Source organism: Rhamphochromis sp. 'chilingali', assembly GCF_963969265.1.
Source record: "Rhamphochromis sp. 'chilingali' genome assembly, chromosome: 19".
Taxonomy (NCBI): Eukaryota; Metazoa; Chordata; class Actinopteri; order Cichliformes; family Cichlidae; genus Rhamphochromis; species Rhamphochromis sp. 'chilingali'.
The window spans coordinates 10,326,332-10,354,192 of NC_137946.1; the positions used below are offsets into that span (position 1 = coordinate 10,326,332).

General features: G+C 42.2%; 1 protein-coding gene across 7 annotated transcripts; it reads left to right on the forward strand.

Annotated features, from left to right (window-relative positions):
* On the forward strand, positions 1–27,861 carry kdm6bb (lysine (K)-specific demethylase 6B, b). Of its 7 annotated transcripts, none has more exons than XM_080867685.1 (22): positions 107–382; positions 2,617–2,781; positions 4,795–4,853; positions 5,332–5,455; positions 7,125–7,181; positions 7,446–7,650; positions 7,732–7,980; positions 9,093–9,182; positions 9,261–9,539; positions 13,736–16,290; positions 16,386–16,512; positions 16,971–17,076; positions 17,543–17,748; positions 19,421–19,590; positions 19,677–19,745; positions 19,831–19,979; positions 20,288–20,402; positions 20,486–20,673; positions 20,808–20,949; positions 21,063–21,189; positions 21,617–21,787; positions 23,818–27,861. In XM_080867685.1, exons 4-22 carry the CDS (start codon positions 5,337–5,339, stop codon positions 23,839–23,841), a joined length of 5,148 nt encoding a protein of 1,715 aa, XP_080723811.1. In that variant the 5' UTR covers positions 107–382; positions 2,617–2,781; positions 4,795–4,853; positions 5,332–5,336; the 3' UTR covers positions 23,842–27,861. The 7 variants fall into 7 exon arrangements, 6 of the variants coding, with proteins under 6 accessions (XP_080723809.1, XP_080723811.1, XP_080723808.1 ...); XM_080867684.1 differs by having other exon boundaries at positions 111–382; positions 9,027–9,182; XM_080867683.1 differs by having other exon boundaries at positions 105–382; positions 9,093–9,539.

Genomic DNA, 27,861 nt, shown 5'->3' on the forward strand with positions numbered 1-27,861 from the left:
TTATACACACACATACACACAGGGGAGGGGAAATAAAGAGGGGCTCTTTATTTCTCTCTCTGTCTGCCGTTCTCCCCTCCCCTCTCCTCTCGCATACCCTGCAAAGTGTGTTTGATAGGAAGCTCGCGCGCCTCATTCGCTCGCACCGCGTGATTGACAGTCGGCCGGCCCGCCCCCGTCGTTTCTGTGCACATGGATGGGTCTGCTGCGAGAGCGAGAACCAGCATCGGAGTGGAGTGGAAACAGGAAGAGGAGGAGAAGAGGGAAGAAAGGAGAGGATCGTGCGAGAGACGAGGTGGCCAGGAGTTGAAAGGGAGGAAAAAGGGGAACAGAGGGGCGTGCGACGAGAGAGAACCAAAACAAAAACAACAAAAAAAAGAAGGTAAAGGAGAGAACCGCGGGCGGGTGGGCAGGAGGGAGGCGGGGGGGGGGGACTGGATGTGCATTTATGTCTGAGTGGAAATGTGTCGCTTTGTGTACAGCACTGTGGAAGGAGAAGTGTAACTGTTTTCTGTCCCCTTGCATTGTTGCTGTTATTTGTGTCACTATGCCTGAACGATCTGCCTTGGATGAGCATACTGCAGTGTGTGTGGTGTCTGCAGACTGCCGCACGTTCATGAATGAAGCTCCCTCTCTCTCTCTCTCTCTCTCTCTCTCTCTCTCTCTCTCTCTCTCTCACACACACACACACACACACACACACATACACATACATGCACACATACATGCTCACGTGCAGACACACAGCATGCACAAGAACAGAAATGTGATGGGAGGGGGAGGTTGAAGATAGGGGAACTGTTGCAGTTACACTCTTGTTATGGCTACATCGGTGCTCTCCGGCACATTTAAACTGTTGAATATCCTCTTGTGTGAGCGTGGAGGGAGGGAAAGAGGTGTACAGTAGTAAGGCTCTTCAGTGCAACCAAGTGCTGTAATTATGGCTTTAGCTCAGGTCTGAACTGTGTCACTTGCTGGGCTCCTCTCAAAGTTCACTTCCCTCAACATGTTTCCCACAGTGGTTCTTTGGCCATGCGTTGACTCCATCTAAATATCTGGGTCACGTTTGATAACAGAAGCGATCCCTTTTTGTGATTTTGAAAGGAAAAGCAGCAGTCTGACGTTACTGTCAGTAATGTGAACCTGGTGTATGCTTTCAGCTGAAAGGATCAGTGCAAGCAACCACCTGCACGTGCATTTCTAGGTTACCATTCTCCCACAAACCCAGCTGTTTGTCACGCGCATTCATGCATGCATCCAGCGTCTTCTTCACTCCTGCTTCACAGTCTTTTGTTAAAGAGAGGGGGGAAAGCTGTACAAAAAAGCTTCATTTTTTTGCATTGTTTGCAAAAGGCACCCCTCTTTCTTGTTCTTGACCTTGCCTTGGTACATTCCAGCACCCCCTCGGAGAGCTGTGCTTTATGGAGCATACACTGGAAAGAAGCTGCTGTTACAGAAAGGGAGAAGGGGGATAGAGCAAGAAGGGGTGTGTGTGTGTGTATGCGTGTGTGTGTTGGGGGTTATTTTTAGAAATGTGATTGATATTCGCCTCATACTGTACGTTCTTTCTCTGCGATGGTGACACTATTTAAGGCCGGCGTCCGATAAAATCACGCATGTGCACGAGAGCCTGCCCAGTCTCTTGTTTCTCGTCTGTACATTGTTGCTCGTCCGCTCTCCTCCATCTGTTCTCCTCACGTCTCTGCTCTGTGTTAGCTTAGCAATAGGAGACCACCAGAGGCAGCCCATCGTTCCTTTTATGGTATAGGAGCTGTGCTACATATACACACACGCACACACATGCACATGATGGAGCCTCGGTGGAAAAAAAGATCTGCACATCTGCAGCGGGGTCACTGCAGTCGGCGTGGTGGAAGATTTGCATGAATTTGACAGCTTGTTTCTGAAGCTCTGGAGATCTCAGGAGCTGACAGAGCTGCTGTGTAAACAACACCCAAGCCTGAAGAGAGCGAACAGAGAAATGTGGCAGGATCCATTAAATCCTACCGCTCGCCCCCCCCCCCCATTTCCATGTCAAAATTCACACACAAATGTAAAAACTCCCCTCCTTGCTCGAGGCCTTCCTCCCAGCTCTGGACTAAATGATATCATTGGTTGCCAGGGATACAAGGACACAGCGTGCAGAGAAAAGGAAGGGTGAGGCATGGGCAGAGCCGTACAGATTGCCTGGAAGAGAAAGGGTGGGATATTGGATATCAAGAGGGAGGGAGAAGGAAAAAAAAAAGAGCCTTGTTGAAACAAGTAAGGAAGAGAGCAAAGGCAAAAGGGCAGACCAGCAAGGAGGGGAAGGCAGGAGGAAAGAATGCCTGCCAGCTTGTCAAACCATGCTTCCTCTCCTCTCTTGCTCACAGCTCTTTGTCTTAGAGGGGGTCAGGTTTGCAGCAATGTAGATCTTTGCAAAAAAAAACAAGAACAGAAAGAAAGAGAATGGGCAGGTGTACCCAGGGGACAGATGAGATGGAAGTGCCCTTTTTCTTAAAAAAGCAAACAAACAAACAAAACCTTCCTTATCTTGTACATCTGTGCACCAACTGGCGATGGTATTTCCTCAGTCCTTTTTTACTGTGTGTCTGTCTGTGTGTGTGTGTTTACCAGCTAGCCAAGGATGAGGATGTCTATTTAGAGGGATCCGAGACTCTGCGGGTCTGCTGTCTTTCTATTCCGGCCTGACAGCATCATCTAATTTGGACCAGAAAGTCCCCACTCCCACTCACCCCCAACTCCACCAACAACACTGTTCTCTCAGCATTTATTTTGAAGGTAAGACTTGTGTAAGAGATGCACAAACACACACATGGGTTCTACATTTGGTTTCAAATAGCCAGATGTGGGTTTACATGGCTGTCCTTCTTTGGTGGCATGGAAAGAGAAAGGAGATGGTGGGTTTAAGTGAACAATAGGCGTCAACAAATGAAGGCTTTTTACCTGTCTGCGCACAAACGTTACACACTGCCAAAGCAAAGAGGGGACTGTAGTGGCCAAAGGTACAGTGGTAATTGAATGCACCTGGCATTTCATAAAGTCAGCTCTTACATACTACACTTTTGGAATTGTGTGCGCTTTCTTTTGGGCTACCTTGCTGTGAAGGGAGTTTAACCTGCAGCAACTTAACCCATTCTGCACATGACATCATGTGGCCTCGCAGCTACAGCCCATATGTCTTGAATTAACTCCTGCACACATGGGTTTAATATTGGAGCCACAGAGCCGTTGTTGTGTGGAGTCAAATGCAAGCTGGTGCTGACTGACGGCTCCCCCTACAACACTGTAAGCAGGGAGGGTCTATACCAGATGGGTCTGCATACCGTTGCCCCATCACTTGCAAGCACAGCAACCGCAGCACTTTGTCCGCAAATGTTGTGAAAGTAGGAAAAAAGTGGAAACTGTTGTATGCAAGTAATTGTTTGGGACAGTCACAAACACTCAAAATACATTAACAGAACCAAGCGATATCTCAGCTAAGGAGACTTTTACTGATAAAGAGGCAGAGTGGAATTGCGGACGTTTGAAACAGCAGATTTTTAGCAGGACTGGGGTGGATGTCGCCAGATGTGTTGCATCTGCTGCACAGCATAACCCAGCGATGACTGATGTCACCCGGTTCTGTATGTGAAAGTGAAAGCATGCAGTGTTGTTGTAATGCATGCTAGCAGTGCAACGTTGTGTGCACGCTTAAAGACCTGTTGTGTTCTCAGTGTGCTCTAAAAATACATCTAAATGCAGTTGAGTCTGAAAAGCCTAGAGCTACAGCATTAGGAACTGTCTGGCCTCAGTTGCTCTAGCAACTGGTTGGAAATGGTCCCTTGAAGAGGCTGCTTCCTTCACTCATTCAGCACTCGCAGAAAAGTTAATATAACACAGCTGCAACAGTCTCACCACGCACAGAACCATGAAAAAAACAACAAAAAAACCCTACTTATAGTAGAATTAATGCACAGTGAGGGAAGTGGTGAAATGCTGCATGCCAGTTCATCATTCATTGTGAGAAATGAAGCCAATGTCTCACCGTAACAGCAAAGCTTTCTTCAGCAAGAAAAGTGTGTCATCATTAGAGGCAGTAAGTGATCTTTTCGGTCCACGCTAATGAAAGACGTACGTGTGACTTTCCTGTTTTAAGCAATGAAAGCAATCACAAAAGTGGAAATAAGAATTGAGGCTGTAAGACACTGTAAAAGACAGATACAGTGCAGCAAGCTCCTGACTTGATATAGATTGTGGCTTAGGAGGAATATAGGGAAACGCAGAGCTCCTGGAATAGCGACTGATAAAGCTGGCTAGAATGAACTCCTACTGTGGATGTCTGCTGCTGATTTGAGCCACATCTACCACCAGCTCTGTCAGTAAATTAGGGACTTATGGCTTGAAGGGAATGGTGATAAAATAAATGCAGCAGGCCACCATGGTTTTTTTTTTTCTTTCTTTGTCTTCAAAGTGAGGTTGCCATGGCCCATGGTCTCACTGCAGTGGGCTTTTTTTTCCCATCACTGGGTGACCACTGGCGGTGGTGGCTGTGATTAGAGAGAAGCTGAGTGCACAGTGCAGCTCTGGCTGAGTGATGGTATTACCACTGAGCAGATACAGTGCAGCAGCAGAAAATTCGGCGAGCAGAATTAAATCTACCGGGAGCACACAGAGTGATAGTGTGGCATCAGTTCAGTCACAAACCCACATGATTAAAAAAATAAAGCTTCTTATAACGCCAGAAGAAATGCAAGTGTTGTGGAAAAATGCCTTGAACGGAACGTTTCACTTAACCACGTGTTTTGTCCACAGACTGCTTTTTTTGCTCTCAGGTGTGAAGTGGAGGGCCTCCAAAACACAGACCAAGACTGGTAACCACATAAATATTTTTGTCTGTCTCTGTGCTCTCTGTGTGTGGGTGTGTTTGTGCGTGACTATTTAAAAGCAGACATACTTCACAATTTGGCGCTACCGTACAGAGTTTATTATCACCCAAAGTCCTTACTGCACTACAACCCAGAGCTGCATCGACCTGAGGTATAAGTATCATGGAACTAAAGCTCCCTTTTTTATATACGTGGTATGAATGTAGGAATTAACTTCAAATGAAAATTACTGCACAATTCATTGCAGTGGACCCTGAATACCGTATACAGCATGTGTGCAGTATATGCATTTCATATACCTGGGATGTGCATGCTGAAATTTGTGTTAAAAGTTTAAAGGAGCATCATTTTGAAATTGCATTTCATAAAGTCAGGGTATTTAAATATTTACAGGTTGATTTGTGTATTCAGCATTTTCACTTACACATTAAACTCTGTGCATGTGTTTGTGTGTGTGTTCCAGGCTGCATGTATCACCCAGCAGAGCTCTACTCTGGCCGTAACACATGGGACTCCTACTCAGCTGGAGGACCTAACAAAGGACAATGGGCTCCTGTAAATGCTCGCCCCTGGAGCCACACACAGAGGTCAGCAGCACCGTCCCCAAACCCACACACAAACGCAACACTTGCAGGACAGTATTTCATTTAAGGGGTACACATGTGATTCACCTGCAGCAGATAACATGTGCTATGCATGTGCCTCACCATACTATATTCGTTTGTTTCTATTTTCATGTCTCTGATCATATTGATATGAAAAAAATTAACCACTAAGGCTGCATCAGTTAAGAAAGCCAGTGTGACTTTTAAAAAAGATTCTGGGTTTAAGCTCACTGCGGCCGTTGGTAGTGGAACAACTCGATGCTCGAACTTCCTCAAACAAGGGTCACTTGAGCACGTGAGACCTGAGCCTTTTGTAGTCTGGGCTGACTCAAGATAAGAGCCACTTTATGTGGCTGACTGATCAACTGAAACTCTGATGAGCATATTCATGAAAAGCTCTCACTTCATGTGCAGCTGTGGGAATAAACCCGTGTGCGGTTTCAACAGACAGGCTTGTGGTGAATGAAACTACAGCATCTTCAGCTGCAGTTGGCACAAGACTCAAGTCTCGCTATTCAGCTGCAACAGTTGAGGGTACGCGCTGATGAATGCGACTGTAGCTCATGCAGCTATGTGCAGTCGCGGCTTTTGGAGAGAAATAGATAATAAAAGTGAAAGGAAAGCGCTCGTTTTCAGCTCCATAGTTTTCTTCCTATTTCTAGGGTAAAGCTGCTACAGTAGCTTTGCATGATTCGCAGATCAAAATAATCTTCATGCATTTTATACGGAGCCTTGGTGCAGCCAAGTTCATCTAATGTCTGAAACAAGTCATTTTAGTTTTCTTTCCACTACTTTCAAGCAAACTTAGCTTCTGATTGGCTGCTTCTCATAGCAGCAGGTAGGTAGAGAGTGTGTTCTTGCAGACAAAGCGCTGTGCATGAGATGACCATATAAGGGAGATCAGCTGTTATTCACATCATACAAAGCCAAGAGTTTAAAAACATACTGCCTGGATATAGTGTTTTAGAGCAGTTTGAACTAACTGATAACAGTAATCTAAATAAGTAATGTAGAAATGAAGCTGATGCTCTTATTCCACTACGTATTTGATGTGTTTATTATGCGCATCCACCACTTAAAGTTTAAATAGTTTGGTTGAGTCATGGTGGTTACCGTGTGTGGTTAAACTAGTGTTTCTTAATCAGGCCCCTCTGGTGGAGCATAGAGCCACTGCAGGGCTGTAGGTAAAAACATAAAGCTAAATATAGTGTTCTTTATTTAACATAAGTAAACAAAATTCTGCTAATGCTGTGGTGATAGCATTTATTTCACAGAGAAAAAAAACACCTTGAAAACATTTTCTTGTGGGGTGTGGGCCGTAAACTATTTTCATTTTCTGAAGAGGAGGCATGCCAGGAGAAATTTTAGAAACAGTGGGATTAAATTATTCTTGCAGAGACCTTTGATGAACAAGCTGTGAAGTTTAGCATGTGGGAAAAAACTGGATTAGAGTCGCTGTGAAGGAAAACCTCATTTCTGAGTATGTCCAAAGTTGTGAGCAACTTTGAGCAACAGTGAACTACATTTAACATTTATTTGCAGAAAACATTTGAGAAATTAGCTTTAATCTGACTTCAGGCTACGAGTAAAAGCGTCACATCTTTTGAAACGAATTAAGACAACACAATATTTTTTTTGTCCCCCACTATAGGCTCCAAGAGGGGCGCAAACAGCCATATCATTCTCTGTCAAGTCGTATTTATAGCAGGTAAGTATTTATCGTTCATACCACACTTTAAAGGGGTTTGTGTTGACCAGCTTTCAGAGCTATGTGCTGTGATTTGTGACTGAAACTGCTTTTGTCAGTGTCATTTTCTCTAAGCTGGCTTCACTCGTACTGAGAAACTGAACAGTACAACTCTTGATGCCCTCATGAATCTGAGTATTGACCGGAAAAGTTTCCGTTGTACTGTGGTGTAATTACCATTAATGCCTGTCCACAGCGTGGTCCTGAGTTTAGTTGTTTTCACAGGGGTGACAGAACAATCAACCATGTCCCGGACAAAGGTATCCCAAAGGGGCATAGCCAGCTGCTGCGAATTTGGGATGGTAAAGAGGTGCAGTTTGAGGTCCAGAACTGGCATCACAACTCCATCCATTCGTTCCACATCCGAGATGGCACCAACAATGGTTATCTGCCAGGACCAGAGGAACGCTACGCAAACTGGCAAAACAATGTCAGCAACTTTGTGGTGAGGTGTTGCCGATAAGTCATTAGTTAAGGAATCTTGACTGTATTGTTTTTCTTTTCCCAATAGAACGGGGCTCCTCGCCTGCATCGCAACAACAGGGAGCTTCAGGGAACCACGCCAGAGAGATGGGCCCACTCGGACCCCCGCAGGAGTTTCCCAGACAGGATGGTGAACAACAGAACAGGACCATGGAAACGGCCAGCCCTCCACCAGCGACGGGAGCAAGCGCATCATCACAGTCCAACCCCGGAGCACCCATTAACCCCCCGGGATGAGTGTCCAGCTAAGAGGAGAAGAGACTTTGGACCTGATCAGGTAAATGTGTTTGATTTGGAGACACAACCTTTATTTCATTTTTTAAACGCAAAATGCGTAAAATGTCACTGCTAGATGTCAGGAGATTGCAGTCGGTCAGCCAAGAGAGATCAAAAGCATTCAATGTAAACAGTAACCCATAACTGCTATGGTCAACTTTTTTTCTACTATCTGTGTATAAAAGCATTTTTGTACACGCTTTGTTTTAACATATTTGAATAACACGGAAAGTAAATCAGGAAAGTGTTTTACGTTTTTTACCCCGTAAGTCACCTCAAAACCTCTGGCCTCAATTCATCTATGGTGAGTGCAATATGTATCCACGTCTGTAAAACTGTGTAAAACTTCTGTTCAATGGCAGTTATGCTGAGATAAGTTGTTGAGGATATCCAAAGGCTTTCTGTGTTTCTGGCTGCTGTTAGCGGCGTTTTTTACCGTGTTGGCTACTATTAGCTGGCTCTAGTGAAACTTTCTTTGAAGTGGCTCAAAAACTGGAAGTAAAGTTTATGTACATCTTTGTGTGTTAGAGCCCTGACTTCGGTTCAGGAGCAGAGGCTTGAGGTGAGGAAGAAGAGGATGGTATTTTATACAGATGCTGTGTTATCCCTTTCCCTTGTGTTTTAGCTTGTTGAAGGGGAAGCCTTCTCAGGCCATAAAACATAGGACTTTGACTATTACATATGTAGCTAGTCTCTAGCCACATACAGGAAACTCAATTTGCGAGGTCGGTGATGTCCATCTCGGGCACTCAAACACTGCATGTTTAATGGATTCGTTTTAAGTTCACGTGAATGGATCAGTTTGTTTAACGCCATAATTACTCACTAATCAATATTTATTTATGAATACAACATTGTTTTTTTTCTATTAACCTTAGTTTCTTAAACTTAGTCAGATAATTTCATTAGATCTTACTGTGCCAATTTCACTGCTGTCACTATGTTTACATGTACACATCTATATGCTACATGGCATTTCATTTCTGTGTAACAGCCCCACCTATTGGTGTAATGCAGTTTTAAAAGAAAGGATATTTATCTGTTTAGGCTTGTCATACTGGATCCAGGCAATTACCTTTACTTGTTCGTGCCCCATCACCACCTCACCAACAGCGCTCCAACCAGGACGACTGGAAGCCTCCAAGTGACAGAGCGGGTCCATGCCACCACTCTGAACACAGGACCTCAACAAAACAGCAACAGGTGAGCATGTACAACATGTATTATTCCTCAGATTTGGCACAACCATTGATTCCCAAATCTGGTTTTTCACTTTTGCAGGAAACCTCTAAACTGCGAGCTGGGAAACACGGCTTCAGTGACCCAGTGCCATCCAACCAGAGCTGCGGCAGGAGGCCACCGCATTATGGAAGCAGAGGGAAGGTCGAGCGGAAAATCTCATCTTCACCAGCAGACCACACCCGTGTGCCTTACAGCCACCAACACCATCACTATAACCATCAACGGCACACAGGCCAGCCTAGAGCACCTCAGCACAACGCCCCACTACACCCTCTGGAGGATAAGGACTCTTGGAACCATTATCACAAACAAAGCACAGTAAGAGATAAACTACTATCACACTTTTATTTCAGTATGCTATTTTACACATAGTAAACAGGTAGAGTGTTTTTATTGCAAAGCCATATGCTCATAAAGTGTGGGTAGATGTTGCTCTTTATCACCTTCAGAATTGACAGGAGACAGTATGTTTTTAAAGGGGTCATGCTCTGGTGACCATGATGTTATTTGTTGTGTACAAGAAAGAAAAAGTAACCTGGTCTTTTTCCACCCATCCTGAGGATCCTCCAGAGCGTTTGGGATCTGTATATCCTAGCTACAGTACCCTATAGTTAAATCGATTAATAATGATTAATGATTAGTGTCAGTATAATTGTGTTTTCTTCCACATCCCCAGTTTTATTGTGAACCTAAAGACCATTACACACTGAGTACTTAGCGGAAAAGTGACACATTCCACATTTTTTCAGATGCAAACTTGTCGACCGCTCGTCGAAGCGCTGAATTTTAGCAGAAAATTAATTCTCAAAAAACGCACTGTGAAAAAAGTTGACATGAAGCGATGATGAGCTGATCCTGATGTTTCTAAACAAGAAAAGGAAGAAAAGGAAGAAAAGGAGATTCTGAGCTCATCCAATCTCACATAAAGGCAGCAGCAGGGAGAATTTCTTGGTTTGGTCCAGGAGTTCAAGCTGTATCACGAACACTTTCGTACATATTTCAGGATGTCAGTGGGGTAGTTGGAATTCTTGTTGACAGAGTTTGGACCACATCTGAAGAGGCAGAGAAGTAATTTCCGAGAGCAGATTGAACAGTGTTTAGTAGGGGTGCAACGATACACAAAATTCACGGTTCGGTTCGGTTCGATACTTTGGTGTCACGGTTCGATATTTTTTCGATACAAAAAAAATGTTCATGCCTTTTTAATTTGTCATTTATTAAAATTATAAATGTATATATTTAAACTCAAAGGTACAGTTTTTAAATTTAACCCTAACCCTTGTGCGTGTTTTTTATTTTGACAGCGAATGCGCACCTGCGGACCACTTATGTGCAGCCCTGGTTATTTAGCTCGTCATATTGCAGCCACAGAAATTATTTTGTCCATGAAACCATAAAGCTGCACTTTCTTTTTGCCTTATAGTCTGATTTGTCATAACTTCTCCGTTTTGTGGTAAGCTTTTCTTTGGCTGTCACTTCTTCACCCTGACCTGTCTTATTTGGCTCAGCAGAACTAAAATATATATCCTGCTGCTTTTACACGCGCACTCACATAAGCTCAGCGATTCTCTGCGCGATCAACCTTTCACATGTTTAAGCTTGCTGCGGGAGATTTCACTTGTCATGTTTGCGTAGTAAGCTAACGATTAATAAGACGATGTCAGAGGAATTGGTGCACAAATTATCATCACTCACAGATCAGTGCTGTCGCTCTCTATACACAGTTCGCACGATTGCAAAGTGAAAGCAAAAAACAAGCGCAAATTCAAACGCGATCAATATGTCACATATTGACAGTGGCTCACCGATGCCAATGACATAATTACCCAGCTACATTTCTGAAAGAATGCAAAAGCATTGACATATATTTTTCCTTCCTACAATAGCCCGACGGGCAGGGAAGAGATAGATTTTGGTAGCCCGACTGAAAAAATCGCTAGCTCCAGGACGTCGGGCTAGCAATATTGCAAGCCATGTATCTGATTGAGGAATCACTCATCTTTGGAAAAGAGAGTTTATTACAGAGAAATGTCTCTTTCCAAAATAAAAGCTATACTATCCGCTTCTTCTGGGCTATATTCTCAGCAGCATAAGGAGAATCATGTGCTAACAGCTGTCTAAATGACTCGGCTAAAGTTAGTAGCATGCTTGTTGTTTTTGTCTTTGCACTAGGATGATGTCGGCGTAAATGTGCAGTCATATTCGTTGTGTTCCCACTAGTGCTTTCAGGTTAATCTCGTTGAAATGACCTTAACGCCACAACACGGCAAATCTCCGTTAACGAGCTACCGCCGATCGCCCCGTGCATGGGGCTAGACGGCCAACACGTTAACGAGCTAACTGCGCTAACACACTAGTTCCCACCCATGTAATTGAGCATTGCATGGCACATCCAACATACTGTTTTACTTTAGTCCATGACTCGCTTACCTTCAGGGTCATACGTCACATGAAAACCAAAATAATTCCAAACGCCAGATCTGAATGAGGGTGGGGGAGGTCCATGTTGCAAGGAGAGCTTAACTTCTGTCTTGCTAGCTTGCCCTGCGCTCTTCCTTCTGACTATGCTGTCTGTGTTGAGCGCTCAGTGGATCTGCGCTCGACAGTGCAGCCTAGGCGGAGTAGTCGAACGCAGATTCACTGAGCGCTCAACACAGACAGCATCGTCAGAAGGAAAGTTGATAAAATAAATTACAAATGTTGTATTGTTCGATACATATGCGTACCAAACCGAAAGCACTGTATCGAACGGTTCAATATCGATACGAATATCGTTGCACCCCTAGTGTTTAGCTGTGTGTAAACAGGTAAAACAGTATAATTTTACTATTTACATATCATTGCATATTCAGTACTAGAGATGGACCGATCCGATATTACGTATCGGTATCGGTCCGATACTGACCTAAATTACTGGATCGGATATCGGAGAAAAATAAAAAATGTAATCCGATCCATTAAATATCACGAAAGCACCTCACAAAACTTGCAACACGCCGTAACTCACCTCAGAACGTTAGCACGTCGGAGCAGTATGCATCACGTGATAGAGCGGCTGTGGCATGCGGGACCTGTCGGTAGTCTGGATAGCATTTGGAGCTTCGCTAGCAACCCGGCATTTCATCTCCGACAAAGTTATCCCCGAGAGAAGTAAAGCAAGTGTGTAAGTCCATCTCTGAATGTAAAGCATTCCTGCGTTAAGCTTAACAAGCGACTGCCTCTTCTTGCTGCTACTTCAATCATGAAACTGCTTAATGATCAGCTGATCGGCTTTTCTGTCGCGAGTCCGTCTCTCTTGTTTGTTTTTGGCCCACTTTGCACCAGAAAGAGGAAACCAGCGGCTGAACAACAGCAGCACGTTTAAGCTTGATAAGCTGTTGTTAGAATTTATTTAATATTACTTTCTACTCGAGAATCTTTTTCTACGTAGCTGACGGCTGGTAACTGTGCAGGGGCGGATCTAGCAAAGTTTAGCCAGGGGGGCCGATAGGGCATTAACAGGGAAAAGGGGGCACAAAGACATACTTTTCTTTCTTATTCTCATTTAAAATGTCTAGCTTTTAATAAATAATTATCTGACACCCAAAGTTTTAATTTGATGTAAAATGAATAGAAGTCAATTACTGTATATAGTGACTATTAAGTCTAATATATATACCCTAGTAAGCTATAGTACTTTTTCCTTTGGGAAGGTACCATCTGTGCAGTCTGCAATTTTGTTGAAGAAAGATGTTGAATCTATTTAATATTTCTTGAAAAATAATTGATTTCTGTGCATTTTTTTTTCACACTGCATCAAATTAAGGTTGATTACGTCAATTAAGCATCATGAGGTGGAGCGTGAGGGGTGGTTCCCTATTTTTTATTTATTTATTTTTGTTGCTGGGAGTTGGAACCCTATTAGTTAGGTTGCTTAATATTTACGCTAAGTACTCTTTAAAATACCAGAATAGGGAGGATGGTGTAGGTTTAAGTTTATTAGATTGATCAGTATTGCTGAACTATGAAACATTTCTTTTTTGCATACAGGTATAACAGAATAGCTTTAGTGTAGTTGTTGTTTTAAACTTGAGTATGAACTTATACAAAATGCAGCAAGATATTTTAAAAACAGTTTTGTTGATTAAAAAACACTATATTGGATTCATATCGGTATCGGCAGATATCCAAATTTATGATATCGGTATCGGTATCGGACATAAAAAAGTGGTATCGTGCCATCTCTATTCAGTACTGGCTTTGAGCTACAATCACACTTTTTGCCAGATTCAGTGATCTGATTGGTCAGAATGTTTCTTTTCATCAGAAAACTTAGAAAAATTCAGCTTGGTCCCAAAAAGTACATGACAAGTTTGTCCAGTAAAATTACACGGTCACTTGCACAGTCACGTGCACCAAGAATAAGTGAGTCTGAAAGATATTTTTAACACTTAACCAATTTTACATGTCTGGTGTATAAAGGCCTTAAATGTACAATACAGCTTAAAGTTACTGATGCAAAATTAATTCTGCAGGAGAATCAGCGCATTCATCAACGGACAAATTCAAGGGACCCCTCCCTCTTGAAATCTGGTGTAAACTCTCCTCAGTACTCATCTGTACTCTGTGGTCCGAACAATGGAGGTTTTACTTCCAGCAGTACAGGTGCTCCTTCCAGTCCTTCTACAGACAAAATGCTCAATGGCAGAAAAGATTCACCAGTCATTCAGCCGCGTTGTCCCAGCCTCAGTGGGCAGCTAAAGCTCCAAGAAAGTCCCAGTGTCATCCCGAGACCCAGTCGGGGATCAAGTACATCTCCGACACCCCATGCTGGTTCAAAATCTAGGCTTTCAGACCTCAAGTACAGGAAGACCTCACAGCTCCTCTGCTCACTGCAGTCTCCCCACGATAGAGCAAGAGTGAACAAGCCTGAGAGGGAGTTAGAAGATAAAAAGTCTGAATCCAAACAAAAGTATAAGCTGCTGAAAAAGGAGAAGAAGGGTGACGTTCCAAAGATGGGCAGAAAGGGTGAGGACAGAAAAAGGCGGAAGAAAAAAGAGGAGAAAAGGTTGGCCGAGAAGAAAAAGAAACGCGATAAAGCATCTAAGAAGGAACGGAAATTAGCCCTCAAAATGAAAGTTACAGAACAGGAAATGTTTTCTTCCATCTCTGTTTCCACCTGTCTAAGTGAGGCAAAGATAAGTAAAATGCAGACTTTGAACGGAGAGAATCAGGCCCAGTCACCACCCAAACACAAGCACAGGGACAGGAGTGAAAAAGGAGAAAAGACTACGCATAGGTCATCCACAAACACCCTTCATCCCAGGCCCACTTCACAGCAGCCATCCTCAAAGTCTGAAAATCACAAAATGCTCAAAAAGAGCAGCAGTGCCCCAGAAACCCCTCTTCCTAAGAAAGCCAGCCACCACCAGGCCAGCAAGCGTTCCACCATCGTCTCAACCCAACTGGAAGGTGAGCCAAGAGCAAAGCCAGATGACATACTCCCTTCCCTCTTATTTAAAGCCTTAGCGCCTCTCAGTACAGTGTGCTCGGCTGGCTTAGAGCAGCAAGGTGGGCAGGGAGGAGTTCTCAATGCTCCAGACCTTCAGCCTGTGGCTGTGATGGGAAATTTAAGGGAAACGGGAGACAACCTTGCCAACACACCTCCTGTGCTTAGCTGGCAGGGATCTCCAGTATCAGATCTTGGAGATGAGGAGGAGGAGCTAGAGAAAGGTGTACTAAGCAGACCTGTCCTCCAGCTCAGCCCCACTCAATGTCTTTCACCCCCTCCTGTAGAGAGTGAAAGCATTGATCATATGAGTGCAGAAGATTATTCCCACAGCAGCATGTCTGAATTCTCTGATCTACCTTGTACAATTGAACAAGTTCTGGAGGAAGAAAAAGAAGCGATGATGGACAGCAGCAGGAAGCTGTCTGGCTCTCCCCTTCATGAGTTTCACAATGATGACGCAGGTCTTGATGATGTCTTTGAGAGCCTGGCCACCTTACTTGCCAGCCAGAGGGTCGCGTGCCGAGGTGGTCCATTCGGCGGTCCTCCTGCTAGTGATGCCAATGGAGTGAAGTACTCTTCCTCTCTTGAACTGGGCCCAGATATCCACTGCCCCGAGAGCCAGGACTTCTTCCCTACATCAAATCCCACAGAATCCTCCGAACCCAGTAATCAATCACCAGTTCACATTACCTCAGACACACTTGAAGAATTCCGCAGTCAGACAGATGTGAGTAAGCCAGCCACCAGCTCAATGGTGCAGGAAAAAGAGGAGGGAAATGAGAGTTATGTACAAGATGTGATGAAACAAGACAACAAGGATGCAGCAAACCCGATGGAGAGGACAAAGACTCTTTTGGATGGGGCACTGAGTGCGGAGCTGACTCTGACCACAACACATACAGTAATGAAGATGGTAAAGCAAGCTCCCTCTACCAAGGAAGAAAGTGGAAACGGCACAAAGACAGAACGTGCAGGCAAAGAGAAAAAGAGAAAACAGAAGGTAAAGGATGGGAAAAGAGAGGGAGCGATCAAGATTAAGATAAAGAGAGAAGAAAATAAGGTCATCAGCTGTAAAATTAAAACAAGTAGAGTACCCGATGTAAAAGACAGCAATGCTTTATCTTCAGTGCCAGTTATTTCATACTCAGCCAGACTGGTCAAAGACAGCATGAAGGGCCAGACTCCTCAGGAAAATCAAACCCCAAATGGTAAAGATATCAAAAGACAAAAAGTGGACACTGGGAATTCAAATGCAACAACAGATGAGAAGAAAGGGTTCGTTAATGAGACTGCCTGTGTAGTCGGAAATACAGACGTTACCACCTCAAATTCAACATCAGCTGTATCAACAAGTCCAACCAAATTAGATCGTCCTGCACCAGCAAGTAAAGTGGACCCACTGAAACTGAAAGCGCTGTCCATGGGCTTGTCTAAGGAGCTGAAGATCCTCTTGGTTAAAGTGGAGAGCGGCGGAAGGCAGACATTCAATATATCAGAAGTGCAGGAGCCCAGAATCCCAATCCCACTTTCCAAGATCAACATCACAAACATAGCCGCTGATGTGATCAGAGCATGCAGGTGAGTATAAAGCTGACAAATGTGCTACCAGCTCACTGAGTGTTATTCACCTCTCTTAATGAGTATTAATGCTCTGGTATCATTTTTTTTCCTAGGGGGGCAAGTCTGAAAGGGAAATTCAAGGAGTCGTACTTGCCTCCCGCATTCTCGGTTAAACCCAACATTGCAGTGGAGACCCCCATTCCTCGTGATAAGCTGAATCCTCCTACACCAAGCATCTATGTGAGTATGTGCTAATTAATGGAGCTCAAGTAACCAGACTTCAAAAGTAATCTTGTTTTTAGCCACGCTAACAGGCTGGTTCTGCGGATCATGTTCTCAGGCTAAGCTGGTCAGTTAGCCTAAACTCAAAAACCTGCTAACCTTTCTAGCCTAGCTTAGCCATTCTCAACTTTTGAAAGGTTAAGAATGAAATCTCTTGGAAATTTAAAAAAAACTGGATGGATTGCAGTTCAATTAGTTTTTATGGATATACAACAAATCCCCATGTTAACATTTAGCTCAGTTCTATTTCTTGGCCTGTTTATTGGTTAGCAAGCGAGAGCTATCCTAACACACCTTGTTTGAGAAATCTGCAAATTTCAAACCTACTGTGAGGACTTTTCCCCTGGTTTCCAGAGAAATGTTCTCCAACACTGCATTCAGATCTCATCATGGTTTACCCCGTGCTGTTTTCACAGTTGGAGAGCAAGAGGGATGCCTTTTCTCCGGTTCTGCTTCAGTTCTGCACTGATCCCAAAAACGCTGTTACGGTCATCAGAGGCCTCGCTGGCTCCCTCCGCCTTAGTAAGTTTAATTACTGTTAAAAAAAATAATTTTACTTTATTGTTTTGTTCAAATCATCACACAAGAAGCAGGAAAGGTCAAATTAGGCACAGATTGTTCAGATTAAAAAAAACTGGTTTGTCATAGAAGTAGTGGATATTTTAATAGTGCTGTATCTTGCTATATAACCCATTTAAATTTTGTTAGTCACATAACACAATCGAATTTCCCAGAGGAACCCACCCGAGGGATTAATAAAGTTCTATCTAATCTAATCTAATCTAACACTTCCTGCTTCATCTTTCACATTTAAATGCAAAACATGTATTCTCAACTGCGATTGATGGCTTGGCAACCACTCTTCTATGATTGCCGCTTTGAATTCATTTGCATGGCAACACCGGTCTCAGCAATTGAACAGGGGAAAAAAATTTTGTTTTTGTAATTATCTGGTAATTATCTTTCTCTGTTTCTTTCTCCATCGCAGATCTTGGTCTGTTCTCAACCAAATCTCTGGTGGAGGCCAATTCGGACCATGCAGTGGAAGTGAGGACTCAGGTTCAGCAGCCTGCTGATGAGAACTGGGATGCAAGTGGCGCGAGTCAGACATGGCCCTGCGAGAGCAGCCGCTCACACACCATCATTGCCAAATACGCCCAGTACCAGGCCTCCACCTTTCAGGAGAGCCTGCAGGTAGGCATACTCTCATGTTACTTTTATGGCAATTAATGTTGGGTAATTAAATAACTGACTGAATAATTGAGTTGCACCAGCTTTTATTTCAGCTCATGGCTAAATAGATTTTAAAGAAATATTGTATCACATGTTCTAATGTGATTGCTGACATTGCTAAATTTGTTGTTTGCCTGCTGGTGTCTTTTCACCCCTGAATATCATTTTTTAACGGACACTTCAGGTTGGAAGTTCAGCAGCATTTGCTAGACCAGGGTATTTTAATAAAGCAAACAAAAAAAGTTCAAAATAGGGTGTATGGCCAGGTGGCTTCAGGTCATTTCTTCTGTCTGTTAAAGAGGAAAGGGGATTGACCAGTAGAGGACATGGGCAACAGTATGTGACCCAGTTCCAAAAGGCTCCTATATCATTGCAGTCTGTCTGCCCATTTGCACAGTCCACTGCATTAAGCTCCATTTTAAACCAACTGGCTTTTAGTCAGAGTGCATTATAAATCCCTCCCAACAAGAAGTGCGCATCAATGCAGGCTTTCTTACCACACCTGTTTTGTGACCGATATGGAGGAAGCTACACATGCAAAACAAATAAGCACTATCTTTGGTGTTGAAAAAAAGAAACAGATTACAGCTGTGATTTGAATATGAAGGCAGTGTTTTGGATCGTCTTGCATATATTACCAGGGACAGAAATCTGAGCCGTCCATTTCCTACTGCTATGCTTCTTGAAGAATAAAGGCTGCTAGCTCTTCCATGTATCAGCACAGAAAAAAACCAAACAAACAAAAGAAGAGGTCATGAATGAATGTAATCATAGGTCTGAATATAAGACAAGCGGGAACATTTTGGGAGTGTTGTTTTTAAATGTCTGAATGAAACAGAAGGTTGTTGGGTGCAGTTATAGGCACGTTATTAATGTGTTCATCTGATAACAGTATAAAACAAAGCATCCAAGGATCGCAAAGTTCATATTTCTGTCTGAGAAAGGCAAAGCTATCTCAAAGCTAAAAGTCCTGTCCCGTAGTTAAGAGAACCTTATTTATCATGAAAAAATGTGGTGATCTTTTCTGTGTTAGACAAATGTGTTAACCGCTATGCTATAGACTGGAATTAGGTTGAAGTGGGGTCCATGAACTAGAACTTAAATGTTGGTTTACTTGAATAAACAACAGTGATTTGCAGTGTGTTAAAAACATTTTTAAAGTTGTATGAAAACTAATGTTTTGCAAACTGGAGATTAGCTTCTTTTTTGTCATCTCAGATGTGTGAGATGTATATTTTTCAAGAAAGAATCCATGCTTCTGTAAATAAGCATACATGTGTTATGTGTTCCACTGTGAATGATAATTCAGAATTGTTTTATATTCTTAGACTTGTATTTACTTTTGATGCAGGTCTGTCCATCGTTTAAAGCATTAGGGGGACACTAACAGTATTTTAAGGTATTTTGTTCAAAGGTTATTTGAATAAAATACATTAAATGAAGGTTGTAGGTTAGTAAGCAGATGTGTAGTAGTTTGTGTTTAACAATTTAAGTGTCTGAAGTGAGGAAATCAACACATGCAGGCAAAAACGTGATTGACTTCACAGATGTTTCTGTCCAAAACTTACCTTGAATTTATGTAATCATGCATTTGTTATCAGTTATAAGCTAAGCTCATGCAGATGTATTATAGGAGGAGAAGGAGAGTGAGAATGAGGAAGATGAGGAACAGACTCCAAACCAATCGGCAGCCACAAAAGCCGCTCTGACACTATCCAACAGTAAAGGCAATCATACCTCAAAAGCCAGTTCTGCGTCCATCTTGAGCAAAGCTCAGCCTCCTCATGCCAACAGCTCTCTGAGGTTAGTGAAAAACTGTGATCTGTTCGTGTAAAAGGTCACAGTATTACAGCGAAGCATATTCATGTTAGGCTTGTGTCTCTCCCCAGCTCAGAGCAAAAACCTGTTGGAAAGATCATTAAATTCGGGACCAACATAGATCTGTCTGATCCTAAAAGGTAAGATCATGTTAAACTTACCTAATCGAGGATCCACAATCTCTCACATTACCTTCTTTTTTTATGACTTTTTTTTTTTTTCAAGGTGGAAGCCCCAGCTGCAGGAGCTGCTGAAGCTGCCAGCTTTCATGCGAGTGGAATCCAGTAACAACATGCTGAGTCACGTCGGTCACACCATCCTGGGCATGAACACTGTCCAGCTTTACATGAAGGTGCCGGGCAGCCGTACACCAGGTAAGTGCGTGTCTTGACTCAGGAGGGTGTTTTTTAATGTTTCAAATGAGGGATAGCTCAGTAGGTAGAGTGGTAGCCCCATGATCGGAAGGTCAGGGGTTCGACTCCACCGAACGGCTACCTTGAGGTACCCCTGAGCAAGGTACCGTCCCTACACACTGCTCCCCGGGCGCTGCACTGGCGGCTGCCCACTGCTTCACTGGGTGAATGGGTTAAATGCAGAGGAACTATTTCCCTATGGGGACTAACACGCACACTTTACACACTTTGCTTTTCAAATTAAAAGGACTGCTTGTGTTTCTCATCAGGTCATCAAGAGAACAACAACTTCTGCTCAGTTAACATCAACATCGGGCCTGGTGACTGCGAGTGGTTCGCAGTCCATGAGCACTACTGGGAACTTATTAATAATTTATGTGAAAAGTGAGTTAAGAACTTATTCAGTTGAAACAAAAATGATACAAAAGATGTTACTGTAGCCTGAATTGCTTTGGTCTTTCCTTCAGGCATGGAGTAGACTACCTTACAGGCTCCTGGTGGCCAGTTCTAGAGGATCTCTACAGTTCCAACATCCCTGTGTACCGCTTCATCCAGAGGCCAGGCGACCTGGTGTGGATTAATGCAGGGACTGTGCACTGGGTCCAAGCTGTGGGCTGGTGCAACAACATTGCCTGGAATGTGGGACCACTCAACTGTGAGTTACAAGGACAAAAATAAAATAAGCCAAAAGCAGCAGCTTCAAACCTCTTTGTCTAAAGTTACTACTTAAATATGCTGTTGCCTTTTGTCAGCCACTGTTTTGTGTTTGCTTTTTTTTCACTCCTCCAGCATACCAATATCAACTCGCCCTGGAGCGCTTTGAGTGGAACGAGGTGAAGAAGGTTAAGTCAATCGTTCCCATGATCCACGTTTCCTGGAATGTGGCTCGCACAATTAAAATCACAGATCAGGATACCTTCAAGATGATCAAGTAAGATGTGTGTTTGCATCTACAGAATACATGTGTGTATGTGAGGGGGCGTTAGTGTACATCTTTCACTGTCTTCCCCTCCCTCTCTGTCTCCCTCTCTCTCAAACACTCAGACACTGCCTGTTGCAGTCCATCAAGCACATCCAGATTCTGAGAGACCAGCTGGTGGCTGCAGGGAAGAAAATCTGTTACCAGAGCCGCGTGAAAGACGAGCCAGCCTACTACTGCAACGAGTGTGATGTGAGTGACTCTTCTGTTGTGTGAAAGAAGTGAAAGCATGATACGAGTCCCACTTTCAAAAGTCGAGCGCGGTGTTAGTTTAATCAGGCTATGAGGTCGCTCAGCTGACACCCTTTTACACATCCAATTGGCAAATCCATCCTAGAAGATGCTGTTTGTGCTGCTTTAGCTTTCCCTCAGTGCTGCATACCTGCAAGCTGCTTTGTAACCCTCCTCTGCTGTAGCTGCTCCTTTTCATGCTGTTTATGGCATAAGCAATGTTATATCTGCAGTCGCTGATACCTGCTTTGTCCTGTGTTGGGGCTTTGCTTTGGCTCTCCCTATGTCTGCATATAGAAGGGTCTGGAAGGTTCCCCAACAGAGTCATACCACTAAATATGAACTAATGCTTGACTAAAGTGGTGCTGACTACACTGTGTTTGTGCAGGTGGAGGTGTTTAACTTGCTGTTTGTGACCAGTGAGAACAGTAGTAAGACGACCTACGTGGTGCACTGTGAGGACTGTGCCAGAGCTAAGAGCCCGTCGCTGACAGGAGTAGTGGTGCTGGAACAGTATCGGACAGAGGAGCTGATGAAAATCTATGACGGTTTTGTGCTGGTTAGTATGATTTTATAATCTCTAATGGTCACTTTTTAATCTGGCATCTGGAATGAATTAAATTTATTTATTCAGACTGTTTTTTGTTTTTGATGGCATCTCTGTCATGCATTTGGAGCTACGGTGCTGTGAACAAGTATTTCCCCCGTTCTTGATTTTTTTTTCCCCACATATTTGTCATAATTACATGTTTCAGATCATAAAAATATTTGACAAAAATAACCCAAGTAAATACAAACTGTAGTTTTTAAATGAGTTCAATTTCATGGACTGTGAGCAGGCCTGCAACACATGTCTAATCAAGAAACCACTTTAAAAAAGCTGTCTGACAAAGTGGAGCAGGCTAAAAGATCTGAAAAAGCAACACATCATTATCATGAAACAACTGAGAAACAAAGTCGCTGAAAGAAAGCGTTATAAAGCCATTTCTAAGGCGTTGGGACTCCAGCAAACCACAGTGAGCTATTATCCACAAATGGAGAAAACTTTAATGGCCGGCCTACCAAAATTACTCCATAGAGCTTTTAACAACTCATCCAGTAGGTTATAAAAGAACCCAGAACAACATCTAAGGAACCCACTCATGATTCAACAGTAAGAAAGAGACGAAGGCTCATCTCATGTTTGCCAAAAAACATCTCGATGATCCTCAAGAAAATATTCTGTGGACTAACTGGACAAAAGTTGATTTATAATTATTTATTTATTTTTTTTGCATCATGTAACGGGAACAGAGCATGTCATAAAAAGAACATCACACCAGCAGTCAAACATGGTGGTGGATCTGTGATTGTCTGGGGCTGTTTTGCTGCTTCAGGGTCTGAGCGACTTGTCATAATTGGTACAACCATCAGTTCTGTTCTCTACCAGAAAATCCTGAATGAGGATGTCCTGCCGTTAGTTCATGCCCTTAAATTTAAGCACACTTTGCTTATGCAGCAGGTCAGTGATTCAAAACACATCAGCAAGTCCTCTAAATGGTTCAAAAAAACAGAATTAAGGTTTTTGGAGTGCCCAAAGTCCAGATTTAAATCCCCCCAAAACCCTCCAATGTGGCTCACTTAAAACAAATTCTCTAAAGAAGAGTGAGCCACAATTCCTCCACAGCGATGTGAAAGACTCACTTCCAATTATCACAAATGCTTAATTGCAGTTCTTGCTGCCAAGGATGACACAAGAAGTTACCAGGTTTACTTTTTCACATTTTCACTTGGTAGGTCTAGATAAAATTCTGTATTTACTCAGATTATCTTAGTCTAGTATTACCATTTGTTTGATGATCTGAATCATGTAAGTGTGACAAATATGCAAAAAGCTAAGAAATCAGGAAGGGGTCAAATACTTTTTCATGGTATTGTTTTAGCGAAATTACCTTCCTACGTTTTCTTTTTAACAGGCTGAGCTAGCAAATTTGTGAAGTTCACAACCAAAAAAGAAAATCAGAATTTCCCTGTAACTTTTATTTTTTTCCAAACAGCTACATTGCTTCACTTTACAAAGTGATATCATCTTGCTTCCAAATCATGTATTTGTCATTTAAACAGAGAATAGTCATCATTCTCAAAAAGCACACTGGGTTGGATGAAGTGCTGTTTACTGGTGGCTGATGTGACGCTATTATGTTAATCCAGCCTTTAGAGTTTCTCCCTTTAGAAATGTGTGAATGAGAGTTTATTTCTCTCGATTTCTCTTTTTTTTGTTTTTTATTGGCTTTGGTTAACCTTCCCTAGAACTGCTCTCATCTACCATTATACATATCAAATAAGTCATGTGTTATTTGGCTAAAATTTATATTACTTTTGGCCATTTTGTAAAATTGGGGTTCACATTATGATTTCTTGCTGCAGTAAGGGAGTCTGCTAGGTTCCCTGTCCTGGTGCTTTTAAATAAACAACATCCTTATTGCAGATACTAGTTGTCTGCTTTGAAAAATAGTCCGCAGTAATGCAATGAGTATTTGATAACAGCTCTTTCCAAACCCCCAGCTGAACTGTCTCTCTTCCTCTTTTTTTTCTCCCCTCATCCTTCAGACTCCAACTCCCTTCTCAAAGTGAGGATTCCTCCACAGTGTCTTTCAGCCATAACCAAAACTCTAATGGCAGCACAAATGTTGCCTTCAAGGCAATCTGTTCCTGCAAACACTGTCTCAATCAGCCAATCACGTTTACTCAGTATTGTTTACATCACACTGTAAGGTATGGATACTCAGCCAGTCCAACTATATAGCTCACCGTCTTCCCCATACCAGCTGCTGATTGGACATGTGTTTTGAAATAGAATGACTAGACTGGTACTTTTCACAAGAAGCATTTTAGATAAGGACAGGAGAAAAAAAACACAATGTGAGCACTGCTAGCACTGAAAATCAGGTGATGTATTTTCAACGGACACTGCTGTGATTCAAAAGCGTCAAGTAGCCAGTTCTGTGTATTGATTCAGGTACTTTTATGCAAATTCAGTAGAACTTTTTTACACCAATCTAGTTATTCTATGTGTCCATGAATTTGCTGTGATTCTAATGTACCAGCAGGGGAAACGCTTCATAAGAGAAGTAGCTGATTGTCACATTTGGCATTGTACTGGTTTCTGTTTCTGGTTATTTGTTGTTGGGGTTTTTTTTTGGTTTTTTTTTCATATTCAGGTAAAAGCTCTGACATTTGTAACTCCTGTCTGTAAACTCTCTGAGGTGCTATTCCAATCTTATTTATGCTCGTTAGATGCTTAAAAAAAGTTTTACCAGCCTAGAAGTACACCACATTGGCCTTGTGAACTTTAGAGGAGAGATAATTAGAAGATTAAACACACACAAAGGTTTTATGTAAGCATTAAAAAGAAAAAAACACAAATTTTTATCAGTGTCTCTAAAATACGGGTTTAGCAGAGGACTAAAACAGTTTTGTTCTTATTTGAAAATGAAGTGTGCAGAAAGAAAAACGAACTTGTCTTATTTGTTTTTGGCTTCTTCACAGGTCTAAATGGTGTTAGGTGTGGTTCTATGACACATGGAGGAAAAAAGGCATTGTGATGTCTTTTTCTTTTCTCTTTTTTCATTATTGGAATGGGCAAACAGTCCCAGTTTTATACCTCTTTTGTTTCAATATTCTTGTTTCTAGATGACAGAGAAGATAAATAATTGTAAATTGTGAATAAATTTATGGGATACGCAGTGGTGTGCATAGATGGGGTGCGAGAGAGCAGGGGTCGCCGTTCGGGTTTATGTCAGTGAAGTGCTCGTGAAGTGAAACGTCCGGAGGGACACACAATCATGTTATAATGCAAAAACCAGTGAGGTCAGACTGCAGGCCGCGTCAGTATCGTCAGTCCTGAAGGGTCCAGCTCGGTGCGCTGCTGCTCAGAAGTTTGGGTTGGTTTCGGAAGATTTTTTGTTTCTGAAATAGAAGCATATTTGTTTTTTGTCTAATGAGGCATAGTGCTGATCAGACATGCCACATGCTACAAAACAATTTCTGATTAATGGACAAAGTCGTCATTGCTTCAAAGAGAACCATCACTTCTGTGTTCTGCGGTGTTTCCTGTTACAGCTTTATCGTGCTAAAAGGCTATGTGGTCGTCAGAAGAGTGTTTTTGTAAATTAAATGAGTACATGTGAAAATGTTTTTTGAAGTAACGGAAGCAGTAAATTTGGCTCGTTCAGTTGTAGCCAAAAAGAAATTGACAAACTAGTTCTAATCAGAATGGAAAGAGATTTTGGAGAGGCTGGTGCACAGCTGAGGAAGAGGAAAAGTCCATTACTGACTAAAGACTGGTTTGAGAAACAGGTACCTCACAGGTCCTCACCTGGCATCTTCAGTGAACAGCAGCTACATAACGTCCGTCTCAGTGTCGGCAGTGAAGAGGTGACTCCAGGATTCTGGTCTTCAAGCAAAGTTGTGAGGAAAAAGCCATATTTTGCTGTTCGGTCTTCTGCCCGTCTTGTGGCTTTTTTCCTTTGTGACACTGCTTAGACGCCTCTTTACTGCAGATGTTCAGACAGGCATTTTATGGGCGCTGTTGAAGCTGCCAGAGAAGACGCCATGTGGCATCTATTGTTCAAACTGGAGACTCAGATGTACTTGGATACTTTATTGGCTGCACACAAGGACCTCCGACTTCTCTTGGTTATAAGCAGATTGTGCTGGTTCAGAGAAAGCTATCATATACGCTGTTTTATTAAATATTTTTGAAGAGCTTCATTATTTAGAACATAAACCTTCTTGATGAAGCAGCTGCAATCAGTCAAACAAAGGCCAATTCTGCAGCTTCCGAGCATGATCACTTAGCCTTCTAACTTAATAAACTTGTATCAGGTAACAGTGTACCACAGGAACACACGATGCTTCCTGAAAACAGCCCTCCATTAAAATAGTTACTAATGATGTATAGTTAACGATTCCGGTGGTCACTGATCATCATTTACAATGTGTCTAATTTAAACTAATGATTACTAAGTAATTTCAATCTTTTTCCAAAAACAAATTACTTTTTTATTCTAAAAAAAAAAAAGTGCACCAAAACTTTTGAACAGTATTGCATGTTCAAGAGCGGCTGAATGTAAATATGACAGGAAAGACCCAGATTTCTTTGTTTAACAGCACATCAAATGATTTTCATTGTCATTAATTCATTTTATTGCTTATATTAGTAATGGCGCATTTATTGTTCATATGACCTACTTTTATTTTGCGTTCACTTTTACTTGGCTACAAAATGTGCCAAAGTTGATGTAGCTTCACATGTTGAGATTTTAAGTCACATATTAATGCAATCTATGATGATGTTGTTTTTTGTTTATAAACACAACTAATTTTGTCACAGATACTTTTTAAAAAAAATTCTAAGCTACAAGCTAAAAATCTCACGCGTGCTCTGTAATGTAGTGTGACGCTGGGAGGCTGGTTACCATGCTGTATGCGCCTAGCGCTGCTTCAAGTACATTCAGCAGCTTTTCTTCCTGCCGTTGTCTTTCGTGCTCGCTCCACAAGCTCGGGTCTGTTTTTATGAATTTGGATGGCGGTTCAACCTCACTGTCGTATAACCATTATAATAGAATGCCCACGAATGACATCTTCCACATCATACCTCTGCCCCTCATTAGTCTGTGCACACCATTCAATGTACATAATGTATCTGTTTTCAGGTTTGCTAGAAGACTGTAGATTTGTTCTCAATCAGAAATTTTAACTCGTCTTTGGTCGGACTTGTCCACCTTAGTCATTTGTTTCTGTTGTTGCTATATTAAAATACACCCTAAAAATATCTTGTTTCACTGTAGTTTAAATAACTGCAATGGGAAATCTTTCCCGCTTTTATACCTCTTTTTTTTGTTGTCAGTTTCGATTTTTTGGATCACAGAGAAAATGGAAAATTGTAAATTGTGACATTATTTATACTGTACATTGTCGTTTTCGTATATATTTATTGCATATCAAAGGATACGTCACTTGACAAGGGGCTACAAGGTATTTTAAAAATGTAGTATGGTCATAATGTGTTGATAGGGGAAGTGCAATCAGGGGGGTGGTTTAATTTTCATGGTGCTAGACCCCTCCTTGCCTCAGTGCCCCCTCATTAAACAGCATATAATGATATATGAACATAAGTCAGTGATACAACTCAAACCAACCATTTGGTGCTCAGAACCATTTCAACACAGTTTACTGGTAACAGAAATGGAATGATGTCTTTGTACTGTATCTAACAGATAAATACGAGATCTTTTTTAACATTTTTTTTCCATTGTATGAAATTCATAATCTTGTGAGGCATTAGTGATTTTATGATGAGCATTAGCAGTAGTTGTAACTCTTGACACTTTTGCAGAGACTTTTAGGGATGTGACTTTTAATGGCGTCGAGGTTTTTCGTGTCTTGTCTTCATTATTGGGATTATTTGGAGGGTGTAATAATGCTTCTTTTTTCCCCCTCTTGACTTGTTTGATTTATGCTGCACTTACTGTTTGAAAAAGAACTCACATAGAAGAAAAAACCTGAGCCAGACCTGTCTTAAATCCCTCTGTGATTTTTCTGTGACATATTGTATGGTTGTGCAAGAAAATAAAATGTTTTGATAAATTA